Source organism: Pleurodeles waltl, chromosome 5, assembly GCF_031143425.1.
Source record: "Pleurodeles waltl isolate 20211129_DDA chromosome 5, aPleWal1.hap1.20221129, whole genome shotgun sequence".
Taxonomy (NCBI): domain Eukaryota; kingdom Metazoa; phylum Chordata; class Amphibia; order Caudata; family Salamandridae; genus Pleurodeles; species Pleurodeles waltl.
Window position 1 is genome coordinate 75,800,113 of NC_090444.1, and position 23,803 is coordinate 75,823,915.

Below are 23,803 nucleotides of genomic sequence, written 5' to 3' on the forward strand. Positions count from 1 at the left end.
TCAGAGGAAGTCCTTTGTTCTGCCATCCTGGGACAAGCCTGGCTTGACCCCAGGAGGGCAGATGCCTGTCTGAGGGGTTGGCAGCAGCAGCAGCAGCTGCAGTGAAACCCCAGGAAGGGCAGTTTGGCAGTACCAGGGTCTGTGCTACAGACCACTGGGATCATCGAATTGTGCCAACAATGCCAGGATGGCATAGAGGGGGCAATTCCATGATCTTAGACATGTTACATGGCCATATTCGGAGTTACTATTGTGAAGCTACATATAGGTAGTGACCTATATGTAGTGCACGCGTGTAATGGTGTCCCCGCACTCACAAAGTTCAGGGAATTGGCTCTGAACAATGTGGGGGCACCTTGGCTAGTGCCAGGGTGCCCTCACACTAAGTAACTTTGCACCTAACCTTTACCAGGTAAAGGTTAGACATATAGGTGACTTATAAGTTACTTAAGTGCAGTGTAAAATGGCTGTGAAATAACGTGGACGTTATTTCACTCAGGCTGCAGTGGCAGGCCTGTGTAAGAATTGTCAGAGCTCCCTATGGGTGGCAAAAGAAATGCTGCAGCCCATAGGGATCTCCTGGAACCCCAATACCCTGGGTACCTCAGTACCATATACTAGGGAATTATAAGGGTGTTCCAGTAAGCCAATGTAAATTGGTAAAATTGGTCACTAGCCTGTTAGTGACAATTTAGAAAGAAATGAGAGAGCATAACCACTGAGGTTCTGATTAGCAGAGCCTCAGTGAGACAGTTAGGCACTACACAGGGAACACACATATATAGGCCACAAACCTATGAGCACTGGGGTCCTGACTAGCAGGGTCCCAGTGACACATAACAAACATACTGAAAACATAGGGTTTTCACTAGGAGCACTGGGCCCTGGCTGGCAGGATCCCAGTGACACAGTGAAAACACCCTGACATACACTCACAAACAGGCCTAAAGTGGGGGTAACAAGGCTAGAAAGAGGCTACTTTCTCACAACCAGGATCCAAAGCATCGCCATTCGTATTCCTGTGGACAGTTTTGGATACAAGCTGTGTGGTGACAAGGCAAGCAGAACCTCCACAACCCTGGTACGGGGCTGCCGAACCCAACACACTACCAGGGTTGCATTTCTTTCCTGGAACCAGATAGTCCTTAAGAGGAGAATGGGTTTCTTGCACAGTTGTTCCCACCATGGGAACATTGACAGGCACAAGCTGAAGGGGATTGGGAAGTGAAGTCACCCTAGGTGCTTCTTGGGACTGCAAAGGCAGCTGCACCTCGGGGTGAGCCGATGGTCGGACATTTATCAAAGATCCTTGAAGGAGTTGGCTCCGCCTGCTGTTCCGTTGTTTGTGGAGTCTTTTTTTTTTTTTCCTCTTGCTCAACAGAGGTTGAGCCACAGAATCAACTTGTGAGGATGTTGGTTGAACTAAGACCGGTTGTGCAGTGGTGCGAGGAGGGTGAGAAAAGGCAAGCACCGCGGGCTCAAGTTCGGGAGAAAAAGGAAACGTAAATGCACCCTTAACCTCTGTGACCAATTCCGGGGCTCCCAAAGCAGCTGACCGAGGAGGATTGGTCAAAATTACACTCTTGAGAAGACAGAATTTATCTGATGTTTTTGGTTGGGTGAGCCCCCAAACCAAATCCGAGGGAACACTTGGATTCGGCGGGAGTGCCGAGGACACGTGCACTGAAGATAGCCTCTTAATTTCACATACAACTGAACTTAAAAAGGTGGGTAAGGATGACAGACTTTCAATGATTGGAGAACAGCAACATGTCGGTTGAACGTAATTGGAGTTTGTCTGTGCTCTACTGAGCTGGTTGAGATTCTCATTTTTTTTTTATCAATACCAGCTACGTAAGAGGCCAGTGTGTTCAGCAGGTCAACTTGAACGTCCAGTTTGTCAGAGTGATAATTCAAGGCCAGCACAGTGGATTGAAGAGTTTGCAAAAGCTGAGGCCAGGCCGAGCTGACTTCCGTAGGCGTAAGACGGGGCACAGGGTTAAGATCCTTGGCAGCACCACTCCGAGAATCAGATTGAAGACAGGAGAGGTCAGGGAGTGATTGGTCGTTAAGCTCACCTTTAAAGAAGTCTATTTGAGAGCTATAAGCGGCCCCACTAGAAGACCTTAGTGGTAACATTGGATGGATGCTGCCTGTTGAACTCTGGATCCATTGGGCTGCCGGGGGACTGGGTGGTAGGAAGGTGCCATGGTCCTGCAGTGAGTAGTGTCAACCTACAGTCAGCCCATCTGGCCCGGCCAACCGATGGGGACCTGAAGGGGAAACCGCTGAAGAAGGCACCTCCTCCCCTGCATTCAAGGAGTTGTCACTAAAAATAATAATCGGAGAGAGTTTGTATTTTGGCAAAAGTGCAGCCCGCTGGTCCTCAAGGGGTGGTGAAAGGCTCACTTCGCTCTGAGATGCTAACTGGTGGAAAACAGGTGAAACGGGTGCGGCTGGACGATAAACTTGTGCTACTGTTATGGAGTGTCCACAAGCAGTAGGTAAGGGATCAGTAATTGCAGGCTTCATAAGAACACTCTGGCCTAGCTCCGACTTAGTCTCCCCACGTTTTGTCAAGAGTTCCAATTTAGATTTTTTCTTAAAATATGACAGTAGAGAGGACTTGCAAAGCTTAGAAGGATGAGGATATGGCGTAAGAACAGCAGAAAGTTGAGGCTTTAAAGTCTCTGAGCTGGTCGAATCCGCAACTGGTGAAAAAAGAGCCGCTGTAATTACAGAGGCTGATGATGAAGCTGGTGGTGGAGGCGAGGAGGCATTGCCCACATCGACGGTACGGCGACATTTTTTGGCTTTTGAGGGTTTGGATGCTCCTTCCTTATTTTACCAGACCTCATGGTACAGCAGAATCCTGGACCTTCCTTAAGACAAGGACGGCTTCAAGGGGGAGAGGTGATGCTCATCGTAGGAGGATAAACCTTGAAGAGAAGCTTGAAGAGACACTTTCACGGCACTCGTTTGAAAAGTCAGCGCACCAATTGAAGACTAACAGCCTAGGAATGAAGGGATGAGGGAGTCCTAGTTGAATTGTAAGACCAGGGAAGGCAGGAGACAAGGCATGGGTAAGACGGTCCGGACAAGCCGCACTAGCGTGGCGCCAAACGCTTCTCTCAGAGCCAGGTGCCTGCAACCTAAGTTATAGTTTGTACACTGCCCAGCTCGGGCAACTTGTAGGATGTCAAACACTTGCCAGAGGCCACCGTCTCCTGCAATGCTCCTATGTTGCACTTATGTTGCTCCAATGTGACTCCTAAATAACTCCTAAGCGGCTCCCGCCCAGCGGATCTTACAGTCCACAGGGTTCCAGGTAGGTCAATATCGGTATTGGCCCAAAGTTCTCTTGTACGGCCGCCCGTCACAAAATGGAGAGCAAAAAGGAAGGCAGTGGCTAACCTAACGCAACCCACCTCCGGGCCCAAGCTCCCTGCATGCGGGTCCGGGAGCCACAGACCAGCAACAACAGCCCAGGAAGTCAAGGATGGCCAGATGGTAGAGTGGAAGGGGGGGAGACAACCGGAGGCCAACCCACTGCTGCTTGGCCGCTGAACAGCACTCCCCAAGCGCAACTGCTGATGTAATTACCCCCGAGAGATAGGCTCTCTCTCACGCAGCCTCTCTCTCGTAGGGTGCAGGTGTAGACTTACTTCAATCCTCCTCAGTCCTCCATGGCCCTCACAATTGACCCCCGGCTCCTATGCCGGCACCGGCTCCTAGTTTCAGCCGCCAGATGTCTCCGCAGCGTCACCTCTCCACCTCTCAATGTGCACCGGCTCCGATACCGGTGGCAGCGTCCTGGCAACCGGCGGACGCGTAGCAACTCAGAGGCACTGCCTCCCTGGATAATGCGACCTCTCTGCGTCGTCCTGCGCTGCGCTGTGGATGCAATGGGCGTTCTCTTTCTTCAAAGTCTATTGTAATGGATTGTTCTGGGCTGCCAAATGTAGACTTATGCCGAGCATAGCTTTTCATAGACTAGTAAAATTCTGTTGTTTTCCTTTATAACATATTTTGTTTAATCAGTTTTTAACCATACTATCCTCTTGTGCTTAAGACATTGTTTAACAGCAGTCTGTTTTTTTAAAACCCAGATTTTGCTGACATCCAAAGACGTCTGAGAAGGGAAGGGATACTTTTCTCACATGTACAATGATCAATATTGAGATGAGAAACCATGCCAAGTAATCAATGTCAACTGAGAAGTTTGCTTGGTCGTTCTCGATAAAGAGTGTTGCTGTAGTTCAGTGGTGAGCTGTCAAGCCATTGAATCACGGGAGCAATGTGGATATTCTGTATATAAAAACAGAATCTTTGAAAGTCTGCAATAAGACAAACAGAACTTAATAGCATAGTTGGATAAAGAAAGTATGTTTGTCTGGTGTGTTCTTTCCATCACTATTTACAACCGTTAGAGTAACTCCCACCAGTGAGGAGGACATCTGGAGCACTTTTGATGTTTATTAAAATAAGAATCACTTTAGTTTTTTTCTTTTCTTGTCAGTGGCAGAGAAAGTCACTGTAAAAGTGAATGAACTGCCATTCAAACAGCTAGAACCAGTGATGCCAAACATTTTCATACCAAGTCACTCACTTCACTCGTTTAAGTTCTGGCTTGCAGCCTAAGGAGGGTGATACCATTCAGTCTTCTCTGATACTTTTGGGGGGTGGAGAAATGGCTGGGTCCTGGATGAATATGCTAAAGATACCATGGGATAGAACTGTGGTTACTGAGAAGTAGTAACTAATAAGAATTGACTTTTAACACAGTAGACCAAAAGCATAACCGTGGCCTCATTAAAGACACTTTGAGGAAAATAGTTTGATCAGGATAGATTTTTGGCTCATTTGCTTTTCTTGAATTAAAATTAAGCCTGCTGATGAGTGTTATGCATCAGAGTGACTGGGATGAATTCCTCTACACCACACAATTGATAGAGGCACTATTGGACCTGGTCATTTTTGCAGGGTTATCCCCAAGCTTTTTGCCTTCCTCCTCCTGTTTTTCTGTCCCTCTTTTTGTTGGCGTTAGGACTCTGGGCACTTTACCACAGCTGATCAGTGCTAAAGTGCATGTGCTTTCTCCTTTTAACTTGGTATGATTGGGGTACACCTGTTTGGCACATTTAATTTACCTGGTAGTCCCTTGTATATCCCATGTACCCAGGGCCTGTAAATTAAATGCTACTATTGGGCCTGCAGGGCAGCTTTCACCGACCACAGAAGTAGGCTTTCAAGCCTGTCTCCAGTCTGCCACTACAGGGCCTCTGTGCACATTTTACTGCCACATTGACTTGCCATTTAAAGTTTCTTGCCAATCCTGAAGCTCCCCTTTTAGTACTTATAGGTCACCTCTACGGTAAGCCCCAGATTGCCCTATGGGCAAGGTGCTCTGTAGGTGAAGGATAGGAATTGTGCTTTCAATGTGTGGCATGTCCTGGTAGTGACAAACAGACTATTTGGTTTCCAACTGCTGTGAGTGCTACTCCTCTCATAGGTTTGCGTGGGAAATTTCCTTATATATGTCTAAGTGGTAATTCCTGATCTGTGAGGAGTAGTGTGGGCATGTTTGGAATGGTAGTGAGAAATCCTGCTTATTGGTGTAAGGAGATTTTTTTTATTACTATTGTAGAAATTACACTTTTAGAAAGTGTGCATTTCACTGTGCTTACAACTCTTGTGTTTTGCAGCCTGATTCCAATCCAAGTCTAGGGTAGAGTGACACCTGGGCTTTGTGCATACTTTCCAGACAGCCATCACACAGGAAGGGTGGAGGTGTAACAGGGTTACACCTGCACATTGAATGTTCTTCCTGGGCTGGGAGAGAGGGAGGCGGGCGTACTTACATTTTTGTATAGGCTGTGTCCTGCCCTCACACAGATGGTACGTTTACCCCCTGCTGATGTCTGGAGCCAGGGCTGGGGCTGATGCGCACTTCTAAAGTTCTTTTGAAGTGCCCCACTAGATCAAAGACATTTTGAGTTTAAGTATAGGGGTTGTACCCCATGTGTAGAGACACTGTATGGACTTATAACCAGACGCTGTTGGCTCTTCAGGCTGCACCTTGCCAGGGGACTGCCAGGAGGAACCACCATTGGATGTAGCTGCTTTTTTTTGCTGTCCTGCTACCTGCTAGGCAGAGAGAATACTGCCACCTTACTACAAGGACCCTTTGCTGGCCTAGCTGCTTGCACCCTGCTTTTGGTGCCCTTGTGTTTACCAGGGGCTCAGAGGCTTGTCTCCCCTTCCCCTGCTCTTGTGAGGGTTTTTCTGGGGTCCAGGAGGACGCCCTGGAGGTTTCCAGCGTGTGGTGAGCCCTGCTGTAGGCAGTGCATGGGAGGCGCTGTGACCAGGAGGAGTCGGCATGATGAGTGCTCCCCAGTTTACTATGTAGCGTGTGTTCTTAGTTCCTTTCTGGTGCCTGGGGCGTGTGGAGCAGTGTTCCAGCAGCGTGGACAAAGCATGCACAACTTAGTGCCCCCGGGGTACAAGCAGGCACCCAGTCCTGCTGTCGGAGCCCTAAGTGACGCAACGGTGCGCCGATAAGCTGTTGTGCTCTCACCGCCGCGCTCACCAAGGCCTCCTCAGGCTGTGTTCACCCGCAAAAGATAGATAAGCGTTGTGGCCTTCCAGCGGGTCCCGGGAGGCTGTCGCCGGAATCCTGAGCAGAGGAGGTCTCAAAACACCTCTTGTGAAGGCAGCCACACTGCGTGTTCACGGTCTGCTGCCTTGGCTTACTTCCTGTGGGGGAGGGTGGGGCAGCGAGGTCTCCCTGTGTATCCTGCAGTATGTCACCCCCCCATTGTGCAGTACCTGTGGGAGAAGGCACGCCCAAGTACTCTGGACTGAGTTTGAGGTGGTCCGGAGTGCTGGGCTTCGCGCCAGCCGAGGCCTCAGAGCTGGCGGGCTCATTCAAAGTATTGTAGTTTCCCCTAGTGGGAATGCCCGCATTTTTTGGCAGCAATACTAGAATGGAGATTGAGTGTTCTGGCTGCGTTTAGGAGTCCGTCTGCAAATCAACAAAGCTATTGTATAACATGTAACAGGAGTGTAGGTGTACTACACCCTAGGTCCAGGGGGGATACATGGCGATCTAAGCATTAATGTGAGCTGTGATGATTGACGAGTACTTCTCTAGCTATTCATGTAACACAGGGGATTTGTGCTGACTCCTCTGATTTTAGCATCTGCTGCAGTGTTGTCCTGATGTTCTAGTATGTGTCATACTGATTCCTGCATTGTCAGGGTAATGAGTCTTGGTTCAGAATCTGCCTAATATGCACAGTAATGGTGTTTTGATGATAAGTGCAACATAGAAATAATTATTTTATTGCACTCCCTGTAACAATTGCAGAGTTGGCAAAGTTATTATTGGTCTATGTTTTATATGCAGTACCATTAATTTTCATATAATAGTGTGTGGAGTCTCTTGTGCTGTACTTATTGTGTCACTGGAGTGTGTGTATTGTGCAAACACTTTATACATTGCCTCTGGGATAAGCCTGACTCCGAGCAGCAAGGGAGTGAGCAGGGGTTATCTTCGGTGTGTAGCTCCCTTACCATGACTAGAGTGGTGGGTTCTGCCTGGCTTAGGTGCATATCCTAGCCAACCAGGAACCGCATTTCTAAGTGCAAATGCTGCAGAGCTGAGGTAACATAGCTGGTCTTTACATAAACATTGAATAGGGAAATGTAGACCTCTGAAGCATATCACAGTGAATGGTTCATAACATCTGCGAGAAATGATCCAGCATTCTTCTGTGAACTGTCTCTGGAAAAAAACAAGCAAATTAGGCAGGAGCATGAAAACCAGCCGTAACTTCTTTAGCAGAGTAGATGATGACAGCAGTGAAAAGCAGCTAAGCGAATCAGCGGCATCATCACAGTGAGGTGTATATGGTCAATAGATGTGTACCAGTTCTTTACCACTTCAAAATTCCGTTCAGCATGAATTAAGAAGGTAAAAGGGATCCACACTATTTTGATAATTGTTGTGAACAGGGCATTGAATCAATTAAGCTGAGAAAGAACCGGAAGATGAGACAAGAAAGTGACTTCAGAAGATATCTAGCATTAGGTCTTTTAAAGAGTTTTCACTGAGCACAGGTGTCCTTCCTTTACATAAGTCACACTGTGCTATTCACAAAGACTTAGTGACGTTCATTCACAAACACACCCAAAACACAGTGCTTAATTCGTAAATAAAAAGGTGCCGGTGCCCAAAGCCCTCCTCTTAAATACCAGGCTGCTGAAATTAAATGTGTGAACATGAAATATTGAGGCATCGTAATCCTGAAGCCATCTCGGGCCTCTTCAATCAATTTACAGCCACTCCCTGCCCCTTCAGCTCATTCTTGCAGCTTTCTGCTTTCTCCCTTTGTGACGTGTTTTCGGTGCTCAGCACCGGAAACAACAAGCTCAAATTAAGCACTGCCAAAACCTATATTTATTGGTATAGTTCCAAACATTTTGAGTTGTGGCCACATTAGGGCACTTCATAGAAGGTAAACTGTCTGGATGAATGGATACATTTAGAAGGCAAGTGCTGCGATACTAGAAGTGGGATCTTCAGTTGACAGTAGATCTGTGTAGCAGATACGACTTTTGGAGTTAGACATGGAAAAAAGTGATGCCCTGCAGGGTACGCACTGCTCTCAGTCACATTCTGAGAAGCTCTAGTAATAGCAGGGTCTACTCAACCACCGAGTCCCTGGGCAGTGCCACTAGTAAAACCAACAGTGGTTCCTTGCAGTATAAGTATTCTCAATGCAAACAGTATAATCAATAATAGAAAATGAATTTCATTCATGTAACCATAATTCATATGAAAAATCACAAAGCAACAATTAGGGAACATTCAACGCTGTTGTTAATGTCATTATTTTTATAAAGAGAAGAAAAGCTTAAAGTGCCTAGTGCTCAGGTGGTCACGTGAGTGAAAAGGCCAAAAAACAAGGTGTGTATGTACATCAACTGACAGTAGACCATACAAACTCAACCCAAAGGCACAGGAATAACCCAGTGTAGCACAGATACTGAGAACATGTAATGTGTTAACTTAATATCTACATCAATGTCTTTTCGACTTCCATTTCTTCACTGGCCAATCATCAGGGCAATAGCGTTTTGAGAAAAATTAGAGCTGATTTCTGCCAAGATGTCTGATTTAGCTTGAGAAAGCATATAGTACCAAATCGCTGATGGCAGTATAACACAAGGTTCTGCTTGAATGGAATTTATTTAGCACTTTCTTACCCACAAGTGGGCATTGTTGCACCGAGAAAAGTCTAGCACTGAGGACAAGTGATTGAGACAACTCTAATCTTCAGTAGCAGAGACCTAGATATGGACATATTTGTCTTCGTATTAAGCTAATAAACATGTGGTATCTCACCGGAACAGTAGAAGTCCTTTGGTGCAAGCAGTGTTCCATGGTTATCATTTCTAGTGCTGGTTTGCTAGTGGGACAGAATTCCAAAAGTCATAATGTGCTTCTGATTCATTGACACAGTTACTGGTGACTTCTCCTGCTGTAAAACCTTTTCATTTGTTTATACGTTATCAGTCTGAAGTAGAAGACTCCTTTCCTCTTCATAGTGCGCTCCCCCATTGACGCAGAATTCCTCCTAGCATCGCGGGGTGACATATTTGAGATCCACTTTGCTAGTAGGACATAGTAAAGGGACTGAGAGGTGATGCAGGAGGGTGGGTTTGGGACTCTGCATATGTCTTTATCCTCTTCTTAACTTTCTCATCAATGGAGGTTTTATTTACAAAAGGTGAATGATTGTTTGTGCGTACCACACCTCTTGCTCCTAACTGTGATACATATCCCGCTATCCTCCCATTGGAGTGTGCTTGGATTGATGTTTAACAACTATGAAAATGTAATTGTCCTTTATTTATCACCCAAAGATTTGGAAAGGTGGAGGATGATAAGGATGTGCTCCGCCTCTACACCGTTCAGATTCCATACAAGAGAGAGCGCAAGCCCCCACCGTGCTACATCACAAAGTGGGATGGAAAGAGCTTCCTGCCGCTGCTCACGCAACCGTGTGGCAATGAAGTCATTTCCTGCCTCTCAGTCAGGTAACCAAAACCTCCCTGTGCTTTGGCTGTTCTGTGCTGCTCCCAACTTTTGGATCCAGGGTGCTGGTTTATTAAAGTCATTAGAACAATACATTCTGCATATTGTTTAGGGAAGCACAGTTGGGAAACACACAGGAATGTTAACAGGCTTGGGAATTTATTTGGGAACTGTTAAATTTGTGGATATAAGATTTTTCAATGTGTAATACTTTACGACTCTTGCAGTGACTGAGCAATGCAAGTGCTTGTGTTTCTATGTCCTATGCCGCCTTTGCCTGCTTCATATTTTCTGTTGTATCTAATTCATTTCAAAGAAACTGCAGAGAAGGGCAATTTAGGTTCTTTATCACACTTGTGGAAGCCATAGTGCTTGGTGCGACATTATGGGAATCGCTTAAGGCTCACGTGTGTGTGGTTTTAATGAACAAAGTGAAAAACAGTTATTGAGCTCACTCTGCAAAGTGGTGTCTCGGCACAGCTTTAGCCCACACTGGCCTGAGGAAGGATTTAGAAAAACAGTGCAGATTAGACTGACAATCTGAATTGACTTCAGTGTGGTTTCTAACATATCTGTTTCTAGAAAGAGTTCCATAATTTGAACCTTAGACTGAAAAGGTTTATGCTCTCCATAAAATTCAAGCAAAAAGGTGTTGTTGGGGCGGTCATAGACTTGTGATCTGCTTGCCGATGGAGTGTGGATTTATTTCCCCTGAGGTAGGAAGGAACAGTACCCTGCATTCTTCTAATCAGTATTTAAAAGTGTGTTCTGTCTTCCACTTGAAGTCAGTGCAAGTTTCCTCTGACATCTGAGATTCAGTTCTGTGTTCTAGATGGGCTGCAACAATTGTCAGAGTCTGCAGATAATTTAGCAGTTCTTTATTAATGCCTACATTTCGTGTATTTCCATATTCATGCCTGTGGCGGGTTAGGGCTTCCACCACCCCAGCTCTCATGGACGGTGGATAGGAGAAGATGAATGATTTTTCTGAGTGAGATGATAACAAAGTAGATGCTACTGAGAACCTGTGCTTTATTCCTTAAATTAGCATCCGGTGTGACTCCTTAGCCCTTTATTTTGCTTGATGGTTGGAGGCGTTGGTCAGCCAAAGGCAGGATTCTAAGCCCCACTTGTGACCATCTTGGAGGATATTGTATCATAAGTTGTCTTTTTGCTGTTGAGGTGAAGGTGGCTAGATTAAATCTATTCATTGTGTTCTGGTGGCAAGCCTACATATTCCCCAAATTGGTCCCAGTATGTAGATTGACTATTATCTGTGCGTCCTCAGCACAATTCTGAAATGAAATGCTCCTGTTGTGGGTGATCTTACATGTAGGGCTGATATAAGTATTGAGGAGGCATGGTGAGAATGGAGTGCCTGGATCCCTTAGTTTAGATGGTTAGTAGGAGTGCTTAGTTTGTTTGAAAAAAATGTAAGTGCCAGGGTCCTTCTCAGGAGCCTCTGCAGTCTGCACTACCCATTGCCCCTGCCAGTGCTGCCAATAACAGAACCAACACAACTACTAAACATCACACTCCAACAGTGTTCACTACTCCAGGCCACCCAGAGCTATAGGAATTGTGTGGAATAGTCTGAATTGTCATTTTTAATGTACATTGAATTATTAAACACTGTTGTGCTCATTTCATAAATTAGACAAACAGTGCCAATGCGTGGCAGATTGTCATTATTGCCGGTGTTGACAATTAAGTGTCACTGCTGAGCACCGGAAGCCATCATCTCAAATTAAGCACTGGTGACTAGGTATTTGAATTGGCCTCACTTGATCGTTGTATGTCTGTTGAAAGGCAAGGATTAAAACATTTTTGTGTACAGACCTGCATTCATTTGAGCATGAAGGTACATACACTTGCACTACTACAGCTGAGAGAGACAGAGACTCGTGCCATATTAGTTGTGCAGTCGCTCTCACCTTTCGGTTGCTTGCACGTTAACACTGAGGTGCTCTGCCGCAGAGTAAATGCTGCTGGAAATAGATGTTTGGCGTGTACCACTTCTCCATGAATGTGAGTGATGTCTCTCTTGCACCATAGGATGTTCATATCTGAGATTGTATTTCTTCCTTCCTAGTGACTCTGGGACATTCCTTGCTTTGGGGACAGTGACAGGATCTGTCGCAATTTACATTTCTTTTTCACTTCAGGTAGAGTACCAGCTCTCACATTCTTCGCCAGCCAATAAAATGCTATTCTTTCTGCCCAGCATTGCTTCTTGTGTAATGTTATCAGTGTCATCTGTTACAGCCTTTTAAAAATGTGTTTGCTGTGCGTTAGCCACTGCACATTCTGCCAACAACCCCTTCAAACGAAACTTGCATGTTTGCTTCTGAATGTTATGAAATGTAATTCTGAATGCTATGAAAAGTAGATTTATTTTGTATTGTTTTGTGGATGTTAGTGGGGGGGCTCTGACTCCGTAAATCAGGAGTAAGTCAGCATTCGACGGGGACAGAAAATAGAGCTAGGCGCTAAAATAAAAGTGACCCTCATTAGTGAATCAGATAGCTGAAAAAGTGGCCCATGTTTGCAAATTGGGGCTGTTTTGAACTTGCAAGCACTTATTCAGTGTGTCTTTACAAAGTATTGAAGACTGCATGGATTTGTGTTTGCTGCTGCCAATGTTTGTTTTAATATCGAGGAATTAAAAGTTAAATAAAACAGGCCGACAAAGACCCATAACTCCAGCCCACTCTCTGATCTGTCAGAGCAGCTCACTGGGCACTGTCTGAATGCCCTAGAGGACAGTCCAACCCTGCATTAATTCATAGCATTTGTTCCCTTTATTCACTGTGACATGTATCACATTTCCCTGGACCTTCAGTAATGGTCACCACAATTTTATGTGTCCCCGGAAGTTTTCAGGTTGTTGGTCTTAGATGTTACTGTTTCTCTAAGGCAGACAGTTCCAGCACTCTAGAGTTATATCTTGTTTTTTAAAAGGCATTATTTTATGGTAGTTCAAATAAGAGGGGTTAGTAAACCAAACAGATGTAATTCCAGTGTAAAATGGTACTTGCTTCATAAATTTAATGCTATTCAGATGGAAGTTTAAGTCCTGTTTTGTGTGTGCTTTAACTTCATAAGAGAAAGGATTAAAATCATGTCCTCATCTAAATAGATTTTTGTTCCAACTTCCAACGTGTTCCCATTAACAGCAACACCTTCATTAGCTATACTTTTGAAGAAAGCAAAAAAACTCTTCCTGTGGCCATGTATTTTTTTTTTTTTTACTGAGCATACTTATACTGTGGAGCATCAAAGAACACATTCATGTAGTTTTCCCTCCTACAAATGAGTTTTTGAAAAATCCATCTTCATAATAAGCATTTTTGTTTTTGCTGTGTAGAATGTAGCACGTTTCCCAACAACCAGTGTAATTGTGCTTTCTTGTTTGTTTTGCACTTTGAGCCAAACCTGAGTCAAGAAAATAAAGCTGTTTACTTACAACCAGTCTCCCATAGCTGTTTTGACAGGTTTTGCACAGCTTTGTATCCGGCTAGTTTCATAGGTATGCTGTTTCGACTGTTACTATACTTCTCTCTAAGATGTTTTACCAAAGAACAAAAATCCTTGCTTATTCTTAAGATAGCTTATCTGCATTTGTCAATGTTCCCTTGTCTTCCTACAGAAGCTCTATTACGTGAGGGAAGCCCATGGCATTGTGGTTACTGACCTTGCCTTTGTGCCCGAAACGCGGTGTGGACGCGCGCTCCGAGGAGAGAACGAGGCAGCTATGCTCAGTGTGGCTGTGGATAGCCGATGTAAACTGCACCTAATAAGCAACAGACGTACGTTCAACCTAGGAGTATATTAAGCCGCCATCTCTTCCAGTTTGCAAACATTACCTAGCTATAGTTTGTTTAGTCACTGGGTGAGAGCGATTGTGACTTTTGAGTGAGCAGAGAAATGGGCTTATTGTGCGTTGTAGTTGCTCGGGTTCTTGCCGTCCTGTAATACAAGAAATTGACATTTAACTCCAAAACTGTGTGCTCCGAGCTTAAAGTTAGCTTGGGCTTTCTTTATGATTCACACCTAGAAAAGTATTAGGAGCACTTCCTTAAATCTGATAAACTGTGATTTTTAACGTGTCCCCAGACACATCACTAATGAGAGCATGGTATGCACAATGTTGGGCCTTTTTAATTGGAATTCAAGCTAAGTTTGCACATGCTCAGACACACACAAATGCTGAGGTTTAAATGTATGATCCCAGAACACAATGTGTTCTAGCTGCCCTGAATAAGGAGCTGTATCTCATAATCACTTAATACTGGCCGTGGACCATGTGCTTTTCCTCAATTCATACACTTCAAAAGTGGTAGGCTTAGTGGCAAGAAACAATAGCAGATCTCTGTTCCTCCAGTTCAGCAGAACTATGTGTTAATATCAGTTAAAGGCACACTTAACTAAGAGGAGTCTGTGTTGGGAAAACACGCACCACTAGTTTCAGAACATTGCTGGCACAGCCAGCTAAGGCTAGTCTCATCATGTTTGTGCTCCTGTATCCTGATGGGAAAGGTAAAGGAACAACTGCAAATGATATAAAATCACTCACAAACAACTCCTTTTCTGGCACTCGTAGCCCAATAGTACTGCTAGCACTATTAGTTAGTTCACTGGTAGTTTTAACAACCCAAGAAGAGCTGAGCTGACTTGACCTGCTTGGATTTAAACATGTGAACTGTAGGTTACACTTCTCTGAACCACGTGCTTATAGTTGAGGTCCGTGAGAACATTTAAACCAAGATGTAGATGTGTATGAAAGGAAGAGAACCTGCATGACCACTGAGCTAAGATAAGAATGCTTACATTACCCTTGACCAACATAACATCATGAAAGGTTGTTGTAGGCCTAGGCTGCAGGTAAATGTTTCCTTAAGGCAACATCTAGGCAACATCAAGTAGTGGTAGGGCCCAGGTTAGACGGGTTACCCATTTGCTGCTAGACATTGTGTGTACTTCATCTCCGAAAAGCCCTTCTTCGTCTTTGGATATTGCCACTCAAAAGTAAGTATTGTGTTCAGAAGACTGATTCTATCCACAGACATTGTGATTAAATCTAGTCTTTTCTTTTGTTTTTTTTATGTATTTGTTTCCCAGAATTTTCAAGCCAAATCTAGCTGCAGCTGTGGTGTTCTGCGTTCCTTTTATGTTTTTTGTCCTGAGGATTTGGCCCAGAGGAGCAATGTCATTTCTTTAGTATAGCAGGGACTCCTTCTTAAGAGAAGTTTCACTTCAGACCATAATTCTCTTAGACCTTCATGATCACCTTCATAATGATTGTATTTACTGCCTTCACCAAATTCATGTGCCTCAAGATGATACTACATAGGTGACTGAAATGAGGATCATTGTCTTTGCGTACTGGAGCCTGCACTTCAGGAGAAACGTCTGTTTGATGCCTCCTCTTTTACCACAGGTAGTAATCTCAAATTGTTTAGGAATCTAGCACTGGTGATGAGAGAGATAGAGAGACAAATAGCAAGGAATACCCTGGCACCCGCTTTTCATAGACTGCCCTCTTCTTCAAATACCCGTCGTATATCTTCACTCTCTAACAAAACACTAACCCCAATTCAAGTTTATTGCTACAATTGACACGTCTACAGCATCGGCAGCGACATCACTCTCCTTCACAAAAGTCATGTCAACAACTTTAGTGCCAGCTGGAATGCTGTCTCATGCGTGTTCGTTGTCGACAACGTCCTCATCCACTAACAAAGGCCACATTAAACATAGTTTAATCATCAGGAGAATCATCCACCACAGCTCCATCACCAAGTCCACCATCAGTGACTGACAACAGTTGCCACCTTGTCAGTCGGCTTTAGAAGTGAACGAGAGGCCCTCGTCCACCAAGAAGCTGACCTTGTTGACTACACATATTGTCAACCTCAACCTCATTGATGCAGAGTGGCACTTGCTCAGTTTTCCCTGCAATCAGCGGGGTCTACTATTCTGCTCACTCATACATCACCAATTAACATCCTGGCAAGTTTACCAATTAATATCATGGATGAAAATCTAGTGGTCATGTAGTGCACTAAAGTTGAGCACTCTGATTATGCCCCAGTGTACTGTCACTTAAAACCTGAAGATAATGTTCATCAGGACAGTCATTTCTCTCCAGATGTTAATCCCAAGGAGAAAGAAAATAACTTTTTTAAGGAGGAGGAGGGAACTGGGGATATTTTCTTCCAGCACACACAACAGTGTATTTGTTTTAATATGCATCCAAATTGCCGGTCAATATGGAATTAGTCCTATGCCTCAAACATGTGAACTCTGCCCCCCCCCCACTGCATTTTTCAAGATCCCAACCACCTTTCACCCCACACTCATACAGTACTCCTGTGGAGAGAGAGGATGGCTGACAGAAAGTTCTTGCAAAGAGACTCTTCTGGCATCCAGGAACATAAGAAAAGCAACTATCAGAGAATGAATGGGAATGATAAGTTGCCCTGCAAGGTAATTACACTGGACTCTCCCTCCGAAGAGTTCCAAACTTTCATTGCAAGTACCTTCCCCTTCCCACTGTGAAGAAGCACTGCTTCATTTTTTATTTCAAGGATAAACCGCTGAAGTCTAATAAGTTGAGTCCAGCGCTGAACTACTGAATATAGCCCTTGCATACTTAATTAGACAGACAAAGCTTGACTTAGTCATTTTTAAAGGTCCGCAGAAGTGCTGGAAGAAAATGGTGGTGTCTCTGAAAGAAATCAGACACTCAGTGAAAGCTCATTGAAGTCTAATATATGTTTAATGGAAAAATAGCAGGCACGCATCAAAAATATTCTAAGTGCTATTAGCAGTTCCAACTGACTATTCACCAGTGAGGTAGATAATATTAAATTATTAAATTCCACACATTTTCATGCTAGCGAGCAGGTTCCTGGCTCTTCCTGTTGGAGGAATGTGAGACTGCTTTGAAAAAAGATACAACAATCTTCAGTAAAAAGACTGATTTCACTAAATCTGCAGTTACTGCTTTGTTGGATATTCAGGCAAAAGGCGAAAAGTCTAACATGGAATAGCAAGATGGCAGTATATTTAAAATACATTTTAATGTGCAATAATGCTAGGGCTCTCTTAGTACTGTAAGAAGTACAAAAACAAATTGACATGTTATTACTGACAACGCGGTGTACACGCCCAGATAGATGCCACCTGACAGCAGGAACTAGCTGGGATGACAAAGACTCATTCCCTGATCCCATTGTCATCGTGTGTAACACATAAGCAGTTCTAGGCTGCTAGGTTTTCCGAATGTGGAAGGGGGTTTTATTTTTTGGAAATTAGCCCTTTGGAACAGAAAGCGAAAGTCAAAGCATCTGCAGAGGTGAACAGTGTGGTAATTTATATTGTACCTCAGTGGTACCCCCACGTTATCATTACTGGATCTCGGGGACCCCCACTGAATCATTATTGGAATCAGGAGACCCTCCCCCGCTCAGTCAGTACTGAAAGTTGGGGACCTAATCTGTTAATCTTATTTAATATTCTAGGCAGCCATGGACTCCCGTGAGGAGGCTTCCGGACCCCCAGGAGTCCCCGGACCACAGGTTGGGAACCACTGTTGTAGCTCATTGATGCTACAGTCCTCTGAAGGCAGAGATGGTTGAAAAGTACCTTGTTCCAAACAGAAGTTCAATGCAATATTCTTAAATGGCTTACAATGCACTCACTCTGTTTTGACAGCATGTTATTGATGTCATTCAAATCAGCAAAGCAGACACTAGCTCAGTCACTGGCGTAGTTATATGTGCGAAGGGGATTTTCCTTTCAAAGCCTCAAGAACACATTTTACTTATATAGATTATCAGTATACAAAATGCAGATAACACTCCTTTTGCTAGCTGATCCAACAGAACACACATAAAAGGACAACACATGTGGCCTGTCAGCTATAATAGATGGCTTGCTTAGGCTTGGATCCAGGTTTCATTTAGAGTATGACTCCATGACTTCTCAATCCCTAGGATGAGCCCATTCAAATGCTTCTGAAAGTTTACATGAAGAAAAGTGCCAGTGTGTCAGGCAGCCAGAAGCCTCTGTTGAAGGTATTACCTCATTCGGAAGACATCTAGGGGTTGGAGGCCTGTGTTGACCTTACAATAACAGATTAAATGCCCTAAAATCAAGATATCATATACTTTGTGACCAAAAAGTAATTTCTTTTCACAAGTAATTTTCGGGATGCCTAATTTTCACCAAGGTTTGCACCCAAAATATTGCAAAATTCTTAAGAATCTTTGTCAATGTTGTGGGTAATAGAGCTAGCCCTTCAAGATTCCCAACCCCTGTAATAGGTCCAAACATCAAAATACTGTTAGACTAAATGCCCTCCATGTGCTTCATTTGAAAACAAGATATCAGGCTACATTTACTGTCGGCAAAAGCTCAGTGCCTATTCTACTGGCAAATTTGGATACAAGATTTCCATCTACATAGAACCCCTATCTCAAAGATCAGTGATCTGGCATATTCAGTTAGCAAGACCAAACACTGTAAGGAATGGGAGCTGGATGACACATAGTTGCAGCTCAATTTCTGCTGGCGAGACACCCCATTAATTAACTTTTTGGAAATGGCATCCGATCAGGTAATGCAAGTAGTACACCTGCAGGAATTGCCAGTGAGGTAACCAAGTGGAGTCATTTTCTGTGTAGTGGTTAGGTATTAATCACTACACCTTTCCACCATTTTTCCTCATTCCAGGAGCGCTGGACAAGCCTGCAATTTAATATGAAATGCTGTTCGATGAGCTCTACAGTGTTGATGAACAGTTCTTCTCAGGCTGTCAATAATTGAGTTGTACAAAGTGCACTCGTTTAACGAAGAATCTAGATTAGGCTTGCATCATGATTCAACATTGTTACACCATTGAATGCCTGGCTGATAGCAGACCAGTTTTGCACATTATGCATTTACCTGTTGAGACTGGCACATCTCAGGTAAACATGTTATTTCATGATACAGGAGGCAGCCACACATCCAATCTCTGTTCTTTCACTGGCTTATGCAATACTTCTCTGTTCATTTTCATCCTTGGCAAAGTTACCTTTGGTGTGCTATTAAAACTTATGGTTTCTCCCTCTGAGTACCTAAAGTAGATATGTAAAGAAGGTATTGAGTTCCTTGCTTGCAAAATACACCTACTACTACTGATCATGCCAAGTGGGTGGGGGAGGGAAATCAGTAGTTTTACAGTAAAGTCCAATTTTATTTTCTGGTATTGATTCCTTCATGTAGCTGCTTAACAAATAGCCAGCACTGGCAGTCCTTTGAAAGGCCCTGTTGCCATCACTCCTCTTGTGTAGTGATTTTCCTCCTCAGGCTTGTCAGATGTTAGTGTGAGGCCTGGGGCTAAAACTTAGTGTGGGGCCACCTCCGTTTTGGCCAGGTGCGATAAGCAGCACATGTTTCTAAGTATCAAAAGATATGTACTTCAGGTAAAGAAAAATCCTGGTTTCTGGAATCATCTAGTACAGTGGTTCCCAACCTGTGGGCCAGGGACCCCGGGGGGTCCGCAAAGCTTCCTCAGGGGGTCCGCGACTGCTTAGAAAATTTAATAATATTAGGTTTCAACTATCAGTAATGACTCAGTGGGGGTCCCCGGATTCCAATAATGATTCTGTGGGGGTCCCCGGGCTCCAGTATTGATAAAATGGGGGTCCACAGAAGTCAAAAGGTTGGGAACCACTGATCTAGTAGTTTGGCCACACAAGGTGCCTCATTATTAAAAATGACTGCAGGCTTGCTTGCAATTAAAAATCAATACATCTTACTGATAGATAGCAGATCCCTGGAAAGTGCAGGGCCTGAGGTATAATGTTCCACCAAGCCCCATATCCCTCCAGCCCCCATCTTTGTGACTGCCCTGTGCCTCTTTAGGAGAGGTGAAGAGTGATGTAGGTAGCTGTTCATCCTGGCTTGTCCTACTCTGAGGACGTGTGGACTTTATTGTAGCGTCCAAAAGACACAAGTAGTTAGTCTCTCATCCAAAGATAACTGTTTTGGGAGATAAAACATGAATTACCTCCTGATGTCCAGAGAATGCAACACCAGGAGGAAAGTTAACTAAATGACAGGTTCATTTAGATGGAACTTAATTGGTACTTCTAGGATGTAGTTAAAGTTTGACTTCACTACCTCTTGGAGACATGCAAATGAGGCTTTTTAATAGAACACTGTGTTTCCCCAGTGGTTACATCGCTCATAGAGTTTTGTGCTAGCCCTCCACTGTTCCCCTGTCTCAAGGTCCTGGAGCATACACTCTGATGCAATGAAAATCTAAAGACTGGTGGCCTTGGAACACTTCCAAGTCCAACAGTTCACGTCTCAATGGGGTGGATGGGCTCATCATAGTTCTGTGTGTGGTAAATTACATGAAAGCAAAGATAAAGTTAATGGTTAGAGACTGAATGCTGTTGATTGTGCGTACTGTTTAGGACACAGAAAAATATATAGTTTGAAAAAAAAAAAAAAACACGACTTCATGTTAAAACTATTGTTTAATTTATTCAAAATATCCCTGGTCTGAAAGGGCATGATTCAAGCATGTGAATCTATGAAAGATTGTAAGACTATAGTTACTGCCAGAGTACCTTATCCACTTTATTTCATCTCCATCCACTACTACGGTATTGTAATCTTTCATAAATTCACATTGCCTAGATTCTTCAGCCTTGTACTCAGAATAATTGAAGGCAAACTCAGCACGTCCCATTAGGAGAGAAAGTGGGTCCGGCAGACATATCTCCTCACCACTGAGGCTATAGACTGCAGTCCTCAGATGAGTGGTTTCTGTCTGAAGAGACGGTTCGCTTTCCTCCTCTTGTCAGTGACCTCTCTGCTGAGTATAATGCCACCGCAGGTCTTAATCTATTGTTTCTCAGACTACGCCACAGGAGCCAATTTGCAGGTTTGAACAGTAGTGATGTTTTTACATGGTGTGATCAGGGGTTGCTAAAGCCCTGTTGCAAAATGTAGCTCTGTGATCCTTGTCCAATCGTGAACCCCTTTTTTGCCTCCAGAAGGCATTAGGATGATGAGTTTGTCAATGTCTTTAAATGTATAAATTATGATGTTGAGTGATTTAAATATGTAAAAGAATGGGTGTCTGCTTCTTGAATCTTTCAGACCTGAATGTGCTACACCTCAAAATCATTTTCTTTTTGTTCTAGGAACGTTTCCCATCTGGTTGGTTTTGGTTTTGAGCGCCCTACTGGTGATCTTTACAATTCTTCTACTGCAGCACTTATTCCCAGGGTTTCTATAGTTAAAGAGCCCTGAGGAAGAGTTCTGCATCACCTGCTCTGGACCCAGAATCAGCTGTACTTTTTCCGATTTCTAGCCGACCATAGCATTTAAGGTATAGAGACAAAAAGGAAAGACTTTTATGAGCAATTGAGCAGAAAACATGTTGCAATGACAGTACTGGTGACCTCACATAGTAATTATGGTTTTTAGCCAGACCTGAGCTCATGTTCTCATTGCTGCTGGATCACTTGAGTTACTGCTTTTATCAGGCAATTCTTCACTGTATCCTACGTCCCTCACTGGCACAGCAAGCTTGTGTTGAGTATTGCCATCTTGAGGAGTAGCTCTCAGAAATAATGGTGGAACGCGGACTGAGAAGGAGCCAGACACCAGCTGATGAAGGATTTGTTCAAACTTGAAGTTTGAAATGGAGTGGGAACGAGGGACAAAGTGATCATCTCTTGTATCAACACACCTCACCAACCGTGCAGTATTCATGCATCTCGGATCCACCAACATTGTCCCAAAAAAGAGTTCCAAGCAGCCAGTTGTCTTGATGCTGTCGGAGATCATGTCACCACTATCGGAGGATTTAACACTAGTCGCTCCGCCTCGAGGAAGTAGATGCACCAAGGATGTCAGGCATTACTTCGGCTGTACTTGCAAAGAAAAAGAAAATAGAATTTACATCACATAAGCTTTTAAATTATCTTTTCAGTAAATAATCTCAGTGCTTAATTTCAGACATTTAATCAATAGTTTAAAATTGTGCATTTTCTTAAAAAACTTGAGGGAGACAAAAGAAAGATTTCTTCCAGTGACACAACCCACTACTGAATCTTGAGATTTCGTTTTACAGGCTATGCAGTGATGTCTCTACTTTTTCTCTGTGAATTTGTACTGAATACTACTTTAACACGTGTTACTTGTTGCCTATGGAGCCAAGTCTCACTGATATGTTTGTCATTGTTGCTCTATATGTACACATACATTTCTATTTGTTTGGAGACCCTTTTTTACATGTTTTGAGAAACATTCCTCCTTAAGAATAAGCCTCACACTGCCATGGAATATGTCTGTCTTCACAGGTTAAATACAGTTTACTCCAAATTCTTGGAGATTTTAAACCCCCTTTAAAGCTATGCTTCCTAGTGTCACACTGCCATTTCCTGCTATGTTTGAAATATATCTCTACCATATTTTAGCCTGTTTGTCCTATTTCCATTCTCTTGGTTCTTAGTGTGTTGCCTTCACTGTCTCCTACAATTTTTAAGGTCTGCAGTCATTGTGAGAACCAAGCAGTGAACATTTCAAAATCGTTTTTATCATTAACTAATATGCAAATCACTGATTTAAAAGCCAAGGTATCAGGAATCATCAATATAGAGTCTTACAATATTGTATTAGAAATTGATTTGTGTGCCTCTGCTGCTTCAGGGCTTTACTAAGTTAAAACAGACCTGTCCCATCCCATATGATTTCCTGGGAGAAACATTTCCATCAGTTCTCTTCCCGGACCTTCAGATATTTGCAGGGTAAAATACGTTGTATTGCAAAGTGAATACTCTATATACAGTTTACCATCTTGCAGTGCCTACCTAGTTGAGATTAGCTGTAATCTGGTGCTTTGAAACTATGCTGTTGAAAACTTGTTGCTGGAGTTTTTATGACTAAGCAGGCGTCAACAGTATTTTAAAAGTCTCATTGACACTGAGATAGTGATGGCATCATGGTGAATTTCCCAATGGGAAGGATATCAACATCTAGTGCTATGCTACATGTTTACAATAAACATTCAACGAGAACTGCAAAGTGTAATTTAATTTTATTTAATTTTTTACTGTAATGCATATCTCTGGCTTCTTTTACATGTGTTTTTAGCATACCTGACCACAAAGTTGAGAAATTAACTCAAAATTGGTACTGAAAAACAGTGGCTAGTGGACCTGACACCAGTAATCATCAGGAACTTAGGAGAGGGGTGATAGTATTTTCTGTCGGAAAATGCTTTCTTGTTCTCTACACTATATAGACTCGTAGGTATGACTTCCTGTTTGTAAAAAGTCCCACTTTCGGGGGCTGGAAACCACAGTCCATTTGTGTGATCTGTCTCCCAGACACCACTGAATAATGCCATTTTGGGCACTATATGCCTGAAAGGATTGAGAGGCAACGCCACTGAGGATAACTGAGGATGCCGGAAAATAGAAGGAGATTGCCGAAGCAGAGTTGTGGCATTCTGGACAGAATGCTTCTTCCTCTTTCACCTTCTCTATTCCTTCTGAAGTCACCATAGGTTAAATCTAGATCTAGGTACAGTGACAAAAACATCAGTGCTTCTGCCAGTAAGTTAGTAGCTGTTATGAACCGTGTTCCCACTGAAAGCTAGCAAATCGTCAAATAAAACTTCTAAGTATT

At 43.6% G+C, this 23,803-nt stretch overlaps 1 protein-coding gene across 1 annotated transcript in view; it reads left to right on the plus strand.

The window, feature by feature from the left end:
• Positions 1-23,190, plus strand: part of PREB (prolactin regulatory element binding) — a 71,281-nt gene extending 48,091 nt beyond the window's left edge. Inside the window, exons 6-9 of the mRNA XM_069233606.1 lie at positions 9,931-10,104; positions 12,195-12,267; positions 13,752-13,911; positions 21,310-23,190. Coding sequence (XP_069089707.1) covers positions 9,931-10,104; positions 12,195-12,267; positions 13,752-13,911; positions 21,310-21,404 — 502 coding nt within the window. The 3' untranslated portion in view covers positions 21,405-23,190. The remainder of the gene's footprint in view (positions 1-9,930; positions 10,105-12,194; positions 12,268-13,751; positions 13,912-21,309) is intronic.
• Positions 23,191-23,803: the final 613 nt, after the last annotated feature.